At 40.1% G+C, this 14303-nt stretch overlaps 2 protein-coding genes and 1 pseudogene across 2 annotated transcripts; 2 read left to right on the forward strand and 1 right to left on the reverse strand.

Moving 5' to 3' along the window:
* Positions 1–532: 532 nt before the first annotated feature.
* Positions 533–2682, forward strand: LOC115483441 (annotated as a pseudogene).
* A 1216-nt stretch (positions 2683–3898) lies between these two features.
* LOC115483442 (ATP-dependent translocase ABCB1-like) lies at positions 3899–10414 on the reverse strand. Its single transcript, XM_030225420.1, has 9 exons — positions 10216–10414; positions 8350–8560; positions 7680–7957; positions 5669–7616; positions 5291–5596; positions 5087–5226; positions 4459–5020; positions 4254–4400; positions 3899–4177 (listed from the first exon to the last, which is right to left on the reverse strand). Exons 1-9 carry the CDS (start codon positions 10332–10334, stop codon positions 3977–3979), a joined length of 3912 nt encoding a protein of 1303 aa, XP_030081280.1. The 5' UTR covers positions 10335–10414; the 3' UTR covers positions 3899–3976.
* Positions 10415–12327: 1913 nt separating this feature from the next.
* Positions 12328–14278, forward strand: LOC115483444 (cytochrome b5). Its single transcript, XM_030225421.1, has 2 exons — positions 12328–12514; positions 13652–14278. The coding sequence occupies exons 1-2, from the start codon at positions 12395–12397 to the stop codon at positions 13937–13939; spliced, it is 408 nt and encodes a 135-aa protein (XP_030081281.1). The 5' UTR covers positions 12328–12394; the 3' UTR covers positions 13940–14278.
* Positions 14279–14303: the final 25 nt, after the last annotated feature.

A 14303-nucleotide genomic window follows, 5' to 3' on the forward strand; every position in this document is an offset into this window, starting at 1 on the left:
ATTGTAGTGCGAGATCTCCATATTAAAACAATATTGCCGCTACTTATGTAATAGATATTTTCCATAATAGTAATATATTGTAAATATATTATCTATTTCTGAATGCTATTGCGCTAATCTGCTAAAATATTTTTTAGTATATGATGCAGATCCATATGAGACGTTAACATGTGTACGACCATACATATATAAACATGCAGTTATTGGCAGTGTTGAGCATAGTGGTTCAATTGTAATTGGTAGTTCAGTTCCGTGCTCCATGATAATTTTTATTCCAATGAAATACTTTTAAACATAATTAGTGATTATATAATATGATGTATAAAAAATTCGTGATATACAAATACAAAATTTCATCATTTAGATGAATAATTACATCAGTTCGCACTTGATGCTGAATGGAGTTGCTCGTCTTGAATTATTGACTCAGCATAATTGCAAGGTTTTAGTCTCTACTTCCGCGCTAGCAATCTTATCAGATTTGCAAATATCTACTAACACGTGCTATATTGTATTATTTTTCTACTCTCAGATCTGGAGAAGTTAAAGGTGCTGTTATTGTATCGATTTGGGCACCACCAACTCTGCCTGGCCGTGATGGAGGGCAAGCAAGCGAAGGTGATTGAGAATGCAGAGGCGCACGCACAACACCCTCACATGTTGCATTCACCAAGGATGGTGAGCGTTTGGTTGGAATGCCAGCCAAGCGTCAGGCGGTCACAAATTCAGCAAACACTTTTATGCCACAAAGCGTCTGATTGGACGCCGCTTTGACGATCCTGAGGTGAAGAAGGATATTACGAATCTTTCGTACAAAGTCGTTAAGGCTTCCAATGGTGATGCCTGGGTATCGTGCGACTGATGGCAAAGTGTACTCTCCCTCGCAAATTGGTGCCTTTATCCTTATCAAGATGAAGGAGACAGCCGAAGCGTATCTCAACACTCCAGTTAAGAACGCCGTTGTCACTGTGCCCGCTTACTTCAACGACTCACAGCGTCAGGCTACAAAGGATGCTGGCCAAATTGCTGGTCTGAATGTGCTGCGTGTTATTAATGAACCTACAGCTGCAGCGCTGGCTTACGGCATGGATAAAACGAGGATATAAATGTAAGTGAATTCATTGGTTTCCTTAATAGCTAAATGAATACTAATGTATATTATTATCTTTTAGTATTGCTGTATCGATTTGGGCGGCGGAGGAACTTTTGATATTTCCATTTTGGAAATCCAGAAGGGCGTCTTTGAAGTTAAATCCACCAACGGTGACACTCTGCTGGGCGGAGAAGATTTCGACAATGCCATTGTGAATTTCTTGGTGGCCGAGTTCAAAAGGACAGCGGTATTGACATCCGCAAGGACAATATTGCCATGCAGCGTCTGAAGGAAGCTGCAGAGAAAGCAAAGTGCGAACTGTCGTCCTCGCAGCAAACAGACATCAATTTGCCATATCTGACCATGGATGCCGCTGGACCACAGCACATGAATCTGAAAATGACTCGTTCCAAGCTGGAAAGTCTGGTCGGAGATCTTATCAAGCGCCACCATTCAGCCCTGCCAAAAGGCGTTGTCCGATGCAGAGGTATCTAAGTCTGAAATTGGCGAAGTTTTGCTCGTTGGCGGTATGACGCGTATGCCCAAGGTACAGTCCTACAGTACAGGAACTGTTTGGACGCCAGCCCTCGCGTTCGGTTAATCCTGATGAGGCTGTTTGCCGTGGTGCGCTGTTCAGGGTGGTGTTTTGGCTGGCGATGTCACTGATGTGCTCTTGCTCGATGTCACCCCTCTGTCGCTGGGTATTGAGACGTTGGGAGGTGTATTCACGCGCCTTATCTCACGCAATACAACCTATTCCCACCAAGAAGTCGCAGGTGTTCTCAAACGGCCAGCGATGGTCAGACGCAGGTGGAGATTAAGGTGCACCAGGGCGAGCGTGAGATGGCCAACGACAACAAATTGTTGGGATCCTTCACACTGGTCGGCATTCCACCAGCACCCCGTGGCGTCCCTCAAATTGAAGTGGTCTTCGATATTGACGCCAACGGAATTGTCCATGTGTCTGCTAAGGACAAGGGTACCGGCAAGGAGCAACAGATAGTCATCCAGTCCAGCGGAGGTCTCAGCAAGGACGAATCGAGAACATGATAAAGAAGGCGGAGGAATACGCATCTGCTGATAAGAGAAACGTGAACTGATTGAAATCGTTAACCAAGGCGAGAGTATTGTGCACGACACAGAGACTAAAATGGAAGAATTTAAGAGCCAGCTGCCCGCTGACGAGGTTAGTAAATCGCTTTTACTATATTTGGTTGCAAATACCATAATTACTTTATTTTTAGTGCGAAAAACTGAAAAAGGAAATTGCTGATCTGCGCACCCTGCTGGCCAACAAGGAGACGGCTGATCCAGAGGAGGTTAGAAAATCTACCACGCAGCTGCAACAGTCTTCGTTGAAGCTTTTCGAGATGGCATACAAAAAGGTAAGCACTTCATAATTGAAATATGAGTATATTTTCTAAATTGAACTATTAATTGCTTAACAGATGTCCGCTGAACGTGAGAGCAGCTCCGGCGGCGGCACCACCGCCAGTAGTTCGGGCGAAGCTTTCCGGCGAGACCACAGAAGGAGGAAAAGAATTAAATTAGGCAACCATAGTCGTAGTTGTTGTTCCCTTATTTCATAATAATCACATTTGGATTTGGATTAAGTTGTATGTTAAACAAAACAAAGCCCATCATATTCCTGATTCTTCTAAATCACATAAGTGATCCTTATCATTCATAAGCAAAAAGCATTTACCCAAATTGTGTAGTAATATGCGCGGACATAAACAACCTACGAAATGCAAAAACCAACGACATACGATCATATCTCAGTCAAAATCAGTTGCATTAAGTTTTTATTGTTTATAATGCACGAAATGTCTGGATCAAAATCTAATGTAAATCTGAGCTGTAGAGTTGTTGTGCTTACTGTAAGATTTTCCTTACTTTTACTTTACGTTTATATTAAACTAGTTGTAGTTGTATAATAACGAGCACAGCAGCACAAGCCCAATTCTACAGAGCCCACATGAGATAACACTCATTGGAAGATCGAAAGTTATAATTTAAGCAAAATTATTCTTTGGTTTCCAGTGGATAACCAAACAAAAAGAGTTTACTGGGTAAAATGCAATTACATAGTCTCTTTACATTTGTAAACTTTAAATATACGTGAACAAAAATATATTATTTACAAACTGAACACCACTGTTATCATCTTATATATGTATATATAAGATTAATTGTGTGAATAGATTATATCTAGAGTGGTATGAATTGTGTCTATTCATGCATGAGAAGTGCTTTGTATTTGGTAGTAAACTACCAACTTTAGCTTATCTATTATTGACTTATCGGTTTATAATATGCATATATATTGGTGAGTATGTTTACGTATAAGATTGATGTGGTTTGAAGCTCCCAATAAGTTGTGTGAATTTATTTAAAGCACAATTTAAGTGCATTGCAAAGCTATTAGCTATTATAAAAGCCTTCAGTTAATCTCACAATTAAATTTTCAATGGCGCAATTAGTATTCAGATAGCGCTGGAAAATATTAGCTATGTCCTTAACTTCCACTATCACGAATATTTTGGCGTAACGTTAAGAGATCACATGCTTCACGTGACTCGTAATCTTTAAACTTTGCCGCAAGCAGTGTTATTTTTTTAGCACCTGGAGGTTGAGTGCGTTCCCACGAATCACTCACTGCTTTAAGTTTTAATTGATATTGTTTTCGTTTTATTTTTCAACAATGTCGGTAAATTCATAAATATGTCTTAGGTGCTAAATCCTACTATTTACACTAAATGTGTCGGTCTTTACTTTTGTATTTACAGGCTACTAATCAATACTAATCGCTCTTAAATACTAGATTTTCATTGATCGAAATTTGTTATTCTAATGGATAAATATTGATCGCGCTGTCAATATTTACATGGCGCCAGTTTGCAGTTTGTACAAGGTGTGGTAGAGGCCACGGTTCTGCAGGAGCTCTTTGTGTGTGCCGCTTTCGCAGACTACTCCATTCTCAAATACGTAGATCACATCGGAGTCGACGATGGTGGACAATCTGTGGGCTATGCTGATTGTGGTGCGTCCCTCAGCAGCAGCGTCCAATGCTTCTTGAACGATCTACAGAAGTGAAACAAACGAGAAATAGAAATGAATTTTTTGGGGCAACGATGAGAGTTTTCCTTTCGGATCTTACCTTCTCGCTTTCTGCATCCAATGCGGATGTCGCCTCGTCCAATAGGAGAATCTTCGGGTTCCTAATCAGAGCACGAGCAATGGCAATGCGCTGTTTCTGTCCGCCAGACAGCTGAGTGCCCTTCTCGCCCATTCGCGTTTCGTAGCCCTGTTAAATATGTAAAATCTCATTATCTGCCCTTAAGGAGATCTCAACTGGGACTCACCAATGGCAAATTGGCAATGAACTGATGTATGTTGGACTTCTTAGCCGCTGCAATGATCTCTTGATCGGTGACGATGCGCGAGTTGTCGCCATACGCAATGTTCTCACGTATGGAGCGATCGAAGAGTATTGGCTCCTGGGACACTATGCCCAGCTGCATGCGCAGATTGCTCATGGCCAGTTGGCGAATATCGTTGTCATCGATCAGCACAGCGCCAGCGTCCACGTCGTAGAAGCGCTGCAGCAGCTGAATGCACGTGGACTTGCCACAGCCGGAAGGACCGACCAATGCAACTTTCTGGCCAGATTGCACCGCCATAACTAGCTCGCGCAGCACCTGGACCTCCCGACGCGTCGGATAGCTGAACTCCACCTTGTCGAACATAACATTGCCATTGGAATGCCAGGGCTGCAGAGAGACGCCCGGACTGTCGGCAATCAGTGGCTTACGTTCCAGGAATTTCAATATGCTCTGGGCCGCAGTTATGCCCTTTTGCATGTTGGGCGCAAAGGCCAGCGCGCTGGCAATGGAGGCGGTGCCCATGATCAAGGCCTGGGAAACTCTGCAAGGGAAAATATATTTGTTAGCCAATTACTTAATTGATTTCTTAGCATTTAGCGGTGCTCACTTGAATACATTGCCCATCTGTAGGTTCCGATTGACCACGCACCAGGCGCCATAGTACATGCATGCGGCATATGCGAAGAACATCATTGATCTGGCCAGGCCAAAGACTAGGCCTCGATAGTGCGTGTTCCTCTTCGATTTCTATAAAACGAAAACGAAAGAGCGTGAATCGTGATGGGATGTATGGACTGATTAGGTTGCTTACCACGACGGCTGGTGTCAGAATTTCAATGTAGGTTCGATGGAACATGTCCTCGCGAGCCAGCGATACGACTGTGCGTATATTTGATACCACCTCGACGGCTAGCTTAGTTGTGTTCTCCATGATCTTGGCATTGCCCATGTTCTCCTGCGCCATGACTATGCGTTGCATGTAGAAGGAAACCAGAATGAAGGGTATAAACGCCATGGCCACCAGACCCAAGCTCCACTCGTAGTACATGGCCAAGGCGATGCCTAGCAGCAAGGTTGCAACCGATTGGATAATGCTGCCAATACGTTGACCAGTTGCCTAAGTATACAAATATATATATATATATATATAATTATGTAAGTATTATGTATATATGTATATAGTACTTACACCCTGTACGGCGGCTGCATCGCCGGAGAGACGGGCGCAGAGATTTCCAGTGCCATTGGCACGATCATCGAACCAGGACACCTCCTGTTTGAGCATCGCACTGAAGAGAAGACCGCGCAGACGCTCCGTCAGGTGTTCGCCGGCGATGCCGAAGAGATAGATTTGCAAGAAGGTGGCGATGCCAACGACAATACCACAGATCAGAAAGTATAGACTGTATTGGTTTGTGTTCTCTCGAACGTAGTCATCATCTGGGGATGTCAGCACCTCGAGTATGCTGCCGAAGAGTATCGCAAAAATGGGCATGGCACAGCCCATTATAACTGAGCAAATGCAGCCGACAGCGATTTGGATCCATTCGGGCTGGTTCAATCTCATGACGCCCATCATGGGCGAGGGTTCCTTAGGGTCTGACTTGTTTCTCTTCTTCTTTTTATCTAATTTACCTATTTGGTCGTCGACGTCCTCGTCGTCTAATACCTTAATTTCCTGCTCATCCTCATCCTTGATATCGAAGTTCTTAAGCATGTTTCCACTGGGACTGAGCACGCCGCCATCATCTTCGCCCATCTGTGTGGTGACTAAGTTGAAGTAGTGATTCCTTATGGACATCAGTTCCTGATGGGTGCCGGACTCCACGACCTCGCCGTTGTTGATCACCACAATTTTGTCGGCGCGTCGCACTGTGGACAGACGATGCGCCACAATGATGGTGGTGCGGCCTTGGCTGACCTTCTCGAGGGCAGCCTGCACCTTGGATTCGCTAGCCGTGTCGAGGGCCGAGGTCGCCTCGTCTAGTAGCAGAATTTCCGGATCACGAATCAGAGCGCGGGCAATGGCAATGCGCTGTTTCTGACCGCCAGACAGCTGGGCTCCACGTTCGCCCACCAGCGTGTCGTAGCCCTTGGGTAGCTTCTTAATGAATATGGCAGCATTTGCTGCTGCGGCAGCCGCCTCGATATCCGCCCTGGTGGCATCCTCTCGGCCGTAGCGTATATTCTCGTATATGGACTGGCCAAAGAGCACTGGCTCCTGTCCAACCACTCCGATACGTTCGCGCAGATACTTGATATTGATGTCCTTGATGTTTGTGCCATTGAAGAAAACATTTCCGGCTTGAGGATCATAGAAGCGCTGTATCAGCTGTATGCAAGTAGACTTGCCACAGCCCGACGGCCCGACCAGGGCCACCGTCTGGCCGCGATGGATCTTCAGGTTGAGCTTTTGCAAAATCGGTATCTCCTTGCGGGTGGGATACTGGAACTCTACGTCGCGGAACTCGATGGTCGTCAGCGGCTCATTCAGGTTCTTGCCGCGTGGCTCGATTGGATTGATGGTTGGGATCTGCTCAATGATCTGGAAGACCTTGGCACAGGCACCCTTGGCTATGCCAAACGCCTCAATATAAGGCGATGCCATGCCAATGTTCATGGAGCCCATCATAATCGATAGGAAGACGGTGATCATGGTGCCTGGCGTGTAGTTGGCATAGTATTCATCGTGGCGCCCCTTGATGACTAGGCCAACACCATACCAGAAGGCCAGCGCGTATGAGGCATAGATGAAGAACCACAGGAGGCCAAAACCCATGCCGGAGAACATATTACGCTTGATGTTCAGCAATTTGGCAGCCACAACCTTCGCCTTGTAGGCGAAAACCTCTTTGTGCTCGCCCTCAAAGGCCTTGACTGTGCGGATGCCGGACAAAGCTTCCTCGGCGACAACGGCGGCACCGGCATATATGTTGACCTCCATCTTGGCCAGCTTGGATGTGGCCACAGCCACAAAGCCCATGGCGATGAAGGTGACGGGCAAACTGGTCAGGCACACCAGCGAGAGCTGCCAGCCCTTGATGAATGCCAGCACAACGGATCCAACGAAGGCAACAATGAAATGCACAAAAATCACAACCTTCTCGCCCAAGCCGTCCTCCATCTTCGATAGATCTCTGTGTGGTGCAATATAAGCAATTAGACGCTCAGTGGCTACCGGCACAAATTCGTCAACTTACTCATTCATGCGGCTGGCCACCTCGCCGCTGGGATTCATGTCGTACCAGCTCATGTCCTGATGCAGCACCGATTGAAAGAACTTGGAGCGAATGCCCATAATTTGAGAGTGGGCGGCATAGTTGAAGCAGGTGATGGACAAGTAACTGCAGACCAGCATAATAATTCCAATATATGTGTTGTTCAACGAAAAGGACTGCACCGCATCCAGCAACGTGTCCGAGGCGGCATCTTTCATATACACGGTTCTATCCAATGCGACACTGTTTTTAATCATGTCCTAAGAGTACGAAGTAAATCAAGAGCATGTTAGTACATAGCGAGTGCCAGGCAGTTGAGTCAACAAACACTCTTAATAGGTAAACACTTCAAAGCACTTTGACTTGCTTTCATAGCCATTGAAAATGGGAAATGAACGGTTCTGCTAAGATGTCTGATCTAGCCTAGTTCCTCTGTCTCAGAATCCGTATCTCCAATACAGTTTCAATGAAATCCAATTTCAAGTCATTCATCATCAACATTTCCCTTTAAGTTCAGTTCAGCTCAGTGCATTCCCAGCTGCTACTGTGTTGCTTGTCTTCTTATCTATCTATCAATCGAGTGTTGACTAAGTATACAAGTTGCTGCTAGCCAATCGGAAGAGTAGATATAGAAATGTCATAATATACTTACGTCGGCGAGATTTCCAAAGATCAAACTGTTCGCTGGCGTTGTCAGGCCGGTTGCAACAGCGCTGGCTAATCCGATAGCATAGAGCATGCGATCCTTTTGCGTTGCATAGCGAAACATTGTGAAGAAGCCGACCGGCTTGACGTCATCCTTCGGTTTGTCATCCTTGCCCTCAGCGTCATGCTTCGATTGCTTTTTCGTTTTATTTGGCTCGCTGCAATGATACGCAAAGCACATGCCATTTCATAAGCACTCTCAAAAGAAACTATTGAAGTCATAAATTGGGCGCGTAACAGCCGTTCGCATGCCATTTTCGAACTTAAGCAAATCGCACATTCCTTATCACTGACCCCAGCACCAATCAAGGCTGCCGCAGTCGAAGCCACAACCACGTTACGTCCACATTGATTGGCGCTATCAGCCCAAGTCAAACGTTTATATCATTCATTCAAATCGTCGAACTCGTCATTCGATTTCGGCTGTATGTTCGTACGTATCACAAGATTCCCAGGCAGCACTTAGTTTCAACAATAGCCGAATATATATTGCATATATACATATATATTCTTTGTTGTTTTAACTACTAGCGGAGCACTAAAATTTATGACACTCAAAAGCCAAATATTGTGCACGCCTCGTCGCAAAAGTCATGCGGAATATCAAAAACTGCCCGATCATGGTTACCGCAGTTTTTGATAGACCTATCAGAAGGTGGATAAACGACGTATATTATGGAAAATATATATTATAAATACTATATTGATTTATGTACATACATAAATTCCTTATATATACATCGTTTTGTATAAATATATATATATAAATAAATACTAAATGAAAATAAAATCAATATGGCATGTAGACAGCCATTGTTGATAGAGGTATTGTTGTTAAGAGCTTAAGAACTTTAGATTTTTATAATACAAAATAGCAAGAAAGGAAAAGTTTATGAAATATAAGGAAAATAAGAAAATCTATTTGACAATAAAATACTAGAATAAATATATATATTAAAAAAAACTATTTTTAATTTTTTATAAAATAAAATAAAAAATAGAAAAAGAAAAATATTTAAATAAAATATATAAATATATTTTCGATTTGACAATAATAATACTAAGAAAAATAAAAATTTTTTTTTTACTTTTAACAAAAAAACAAGAATTAAAACTAAAAATAGATCAATTTTCATTTTACACAAAGAATTTTTTTATTTTTAGATTATATTATGTATATATTTATTATTATATATATATTTAATCAACAATTATTTTATATAAAAGAAATATATATATATATATATATATATATATATATATATATATATATATATATATATATATATATATATATATATATATATATATTAATATATAAAATAAATAGTATATATATATATTTTTTTTTTTTTTATTGCTTCATGAAATTTATATTTTTTTTATTATATGTAGTTATTAAAGCATGTATATTTTACACAACCCACGAATTTTTATTTTTCTAGCTTCTATTAATTTATTTAATTAAAATAAAGTTTATTTAAGTGCAAGAACTGAATCACAATGATTTGACGGGTCGCAACTTGTCTTTCCATTTGTATAGCCTTCTAAAAGTATATATTTTTGTATATAAAAATACAATATATATATTTTGAGTCACAAGTATCTAAAAACTTTATCTATGTTTTTATATTTTATTTTAATTTCTGCATATGCAAACCGCAATTTGAATGAGATTGTGGCAGGCTTTTGGCCTAAAAGCCTTAAAGCGTATTTAATATTTATAAACTGAGTACGAAATAACAAAAGTTTTTCACACAAGTATCGATAAGCTTTCATTGTCCTTATTCAAAGTACATTTCATTCAACTCACAATTTGTTGCGATCTTTGTCAGCGTCCGCAAAGGACTCACTCAAAACAATATTCGATTTGTAGTGGGACAATCGATTGTCATCGGCGTCCTTGATGGCACTGCCGTTAGACTCGGTCATTTTGATAGGTTCTTCAACACTTTCTTTTGGATTGGTCAATTTTCTTTTGTTTTGAACACACGAACTAAATGCAACCACTGTTAGAAAGAGACTTCTGAAATTAGCCAAAACATATGGACTTATATGTGAATCGCTGGCCATCAAAATAATGTTAGTCGATATCGGCTCATATTTGATAAAGCTTATCAGTTAATTGCACTACTAATAAGGAAAGAGTATGCGAAAGAAAAAGAGTAACGCCATCAGCCAGACGAGACCAACTGAAGAGCAGATTTCATAAGCCATGTGGCACGTGCACTTCAATCTGCTGGAAATCATCATTTTTGATTAATCGATTTTGTTTTCGCAATTCATAATATTTGGACTTACTTGAATACCTTTTCAAACTCGTTGAAGCCTACGGCAATTGGCACAATTTAATCATTTTATTAGCAATGTCATCATTCGTTTTTCAATTACCAAACAAGAGAATGAAATTTCCCTCTCTATATCTCTCTCTACATACCATACGCTCTCTCTCTCTCTCTCCCTCTGGCTCTCTATCTCTTTCTCTGTCTGCCTTATTAATTGCTAACACAATCGATTATATATTGAATTACCTTATCATTTGCAAATTTTTCAAGACGGGCAAGGTGTATTTCCCATTAGATAGCGCCGGTTTACGATGTACTTAAAAAATACATGGGTAAAAATATCAACAAATGAAAATTCTACTTATGCACTTACCATGCTATCAATATATTCCGAATTATACATATTCAAGTAGATATGCTGATTAATCTAGACACGTGTTAACACTCGCATGCGTTATAATAATTGTATATTAGCTTTGCCTTTTATGTGTCCAAGTTTTCGTATTAGCTCTCGATATTTCATTCTTGTTAAGAGAACTGAAATTTGAATAACGAATTTAATAAAAATATTTAATATAAATAATTGATAATAAATAGTAAAAAAGAAACGAAACGTGAAAAATAATCATTATCATTATAATCTTATTAGTAAATTTATTGTTATGGATAGCGCCACGCGCTTCATTCCTTGCCCGTTTGCACGTCCATGCGTACTATACTCTCTTATGCTGATAAATTGAATTAGCGCTGTGTATTCATGATATCAGCACTTTAAATATGAAAGAGTCTTAAGTCTGGAAGTGATAAGAAGTTGACGGCAAATTTTTAATGTCGGTAATCGCGATGGGTCATACTGGTCTATAAATATTTGAGTATTTGTTCATTATTGGTCAAAATCTATGAAAAACAGATGATAAATAAGTCACGTTTTTTTGGTGTGCAGCGACTGGGTGGAGATCAGCCTATTGTTAAGCCTATATAGCCGACTAATAAATGAATACCTATATCTATATACCTCTACATATAGCATTACCAGGTAACTTCAAGCTTAATTTCTTATGTTGACTAATCATTTACGTATTGTCGTATAAAATGACTTCTTATACGAAAGCTCAATTTAAAAATCCCGCCTTGTCTTGCTAATTATTAACAACAACACCAGCTCTCTCGTAATAATAAGGCAAAATATTACAAGCTTTTTATATTCTACATTCATTTAATAAAGTTATAGAAACTATGTTTAATATAATATATAAAGTGCAATTTTTTTAATGTAATCAAAAGTAAACAATAGATTATTCGAATATAAGAGTGATTACAATGGGTCTGTAATGGCTATGTTACTATTGTGAATAGGTGTTGAGTTAGCAGTCAGTTGCATTAACAGCTGTTAAAATTTCAATTTTTTTAAATGTATATTCTTAAATAATAGTAAGCTACTATGGCACAACTGGTTATTATATATTTTGAATAATTGGCAAGAGCCATCTCAAATGTATAACTAGATACCACACTAAAAATATATTGCTCACTGTTATTAACAGCTTAAGCGCATGTTAAGTTTTTGATTTTCATGACATAGTTAATAACGAACTAAATGAACAACAATCTTTGAACTGGTTCGTTCATTCAGTTTCAGCGAGTCGTTCGATCGAACCTATTCCATACTCTATTAGTAATAGAAACGCAATTCAACAAGTCATCAACATGTCAGGCGAAGCAGAGAAAACTTATACGCGTGCTGAAGTTGCCAAACATAACACCAACAAGGATACATGGCTACTAATTCACAATAATATTTACGATGTCACAGCATTCCTGAACGAGGTAAGCATTGATAGCAATTAACAAACAACAACAGCAGCAACAAAGACAAATCTACAATTATGTACACGTCGGAATCAGGGCGCGGGCGATGGCATTTAATTTCCCCTTGACTGAATAGTTGCTTGAGGACGGGGGAGAAACTGTCTTATCATCATTACTTAGGTTTTATAACTCGTCTTAACAGTGTTTGTTAGTGTGTACATATTTCCACATATTGCGTGTAACTATATGAAAATTACCTGCAAAACACGAGCTGTCATTTGTCCCTGTACTTTGACCTACGATCCGTGAATGAATGAATGACCTACTCGTTTTCACAGTTACTTTGAACTTGTGAATATGTTGTATTTGTTGCTTTTTCGAAGCTTTCATGTTTTTATTCATATTTTTTTGATATTTTTGTGCCAGCGCGCAGCTTAAAATGTTTTCATTATCAATGGATATAGGGCAAAAGTTAAGCAAAATCCGCTCATACGAACATTTACATTTCATTCCATTTGTGAAACAGACCCACTATTCTGTATATAGCTGTAAGTGGGGCGAAATTTGAAAATCAATGTTAGGCGAAAGTCATATATATGTATGTATAAATATATATTGAAATGTCGAGAACAGCTTTAAATAAATAAAATGAATTTCAAATATGAGAGAAGTGAAAAATGCCAAATTAGTTTGAAACTACATTCATTTAATTGGCTAAATAATAAATATGAATTTATTGATATGAATTCCATCTGAAATGTATAAAATTGTTAGCAAAAATCTATTTGGACCCGCCTCAAATCCTTATACACATGAGCAGATGCTACTCACTATGACCGTTGTTTGCTTTTAAGTTCCAATGGTGATAAGAAGGCCAACCAACCACTTGAATAATTTTTGTATTATAATGATTACGCTGCAGTTTATGTATGCGGAGCAATTAAAGTTAGTGTGATGAAAGTAGCACTTTGGCTTGCATTAAGAACTTTTCGATGTTTACGCACACTGCTGGAAATAGAAACGTCTTGTCCGGCGGTTTATGTTTTAAACATTTGATCAGGGTTTCACGGTCAGCACAACAAGGGACGACAGCAGCCATTTGCATTGATTTGCATATGAAAATAGCGTATTTAATATTCGTTTGTTTTCTTGCAGCATCCCGGCGGCGAAGAGGTACTGATCGAGCAGGCCGGCAAAGATGCTACCGAAAACTTCGAGGATGTTGGCCACAGCAATGACGCGCGCGACATGATGAAAAAGTACAAAATCGGTGAATTGGTTGCCCACGAGCGCACGAAAGTTGCACAGAAATCTGAACCCACCTGGAGCTCAGACACACAGAACGAGGAGAGTTCAATGAAGTCGTGGATAGTGCCCCTGGTTCTCTGTCTGTTTGCTACGCTCTTTTACAAATTCTTCTTTGGCAATGCTAAGCAGCAATAAAGTTAACAAATATGTTCCGTTTGCCTCAACGCTGGACCGCTAAATGCCTTCGCCATCTGACCAAGCTAGAAAGTGAGAGAGATACACGTGAAGGGGTATCAACTCTTACATACCCTGCCTTTAATACTAATTCTAGTAGTGTTCCATACGCTTGCTGGAGACGTTTGGCTGCGTCTGCCGTTGTACCTGGCGGAATTTGTAGAGAGAATTTGTGCTAAGTTTTAAAGATAAAAATGTGAATGTTTTGGCATCTTGTTTTTGTACTAATTTCTATAGTAAGTGGGTTTGAGTTTTCTTATGAACTAGATAATTGTTTAACGTTCCAACATGCAACAAAAATATACACATATATTTAAATAGACTA

Source organism: Drosophila hydei, unplaced genomic scaffold, assembly GCF_003285905.1.
Source record: "Drosophila hydei strain 15085-1641.00,03,60 unplaced genomic scaffold, DhydRS2 tig00008133-arrow-arrow-pilon, whole genome shotgun sequence".
Classification (NCBI taxonomy): domain Eukaryota; kingdom Metazoa; phylum Arthropoda; class Insecta; order Diptera; family Drosophilidae; genus Drosophila; species Drosophila hydei.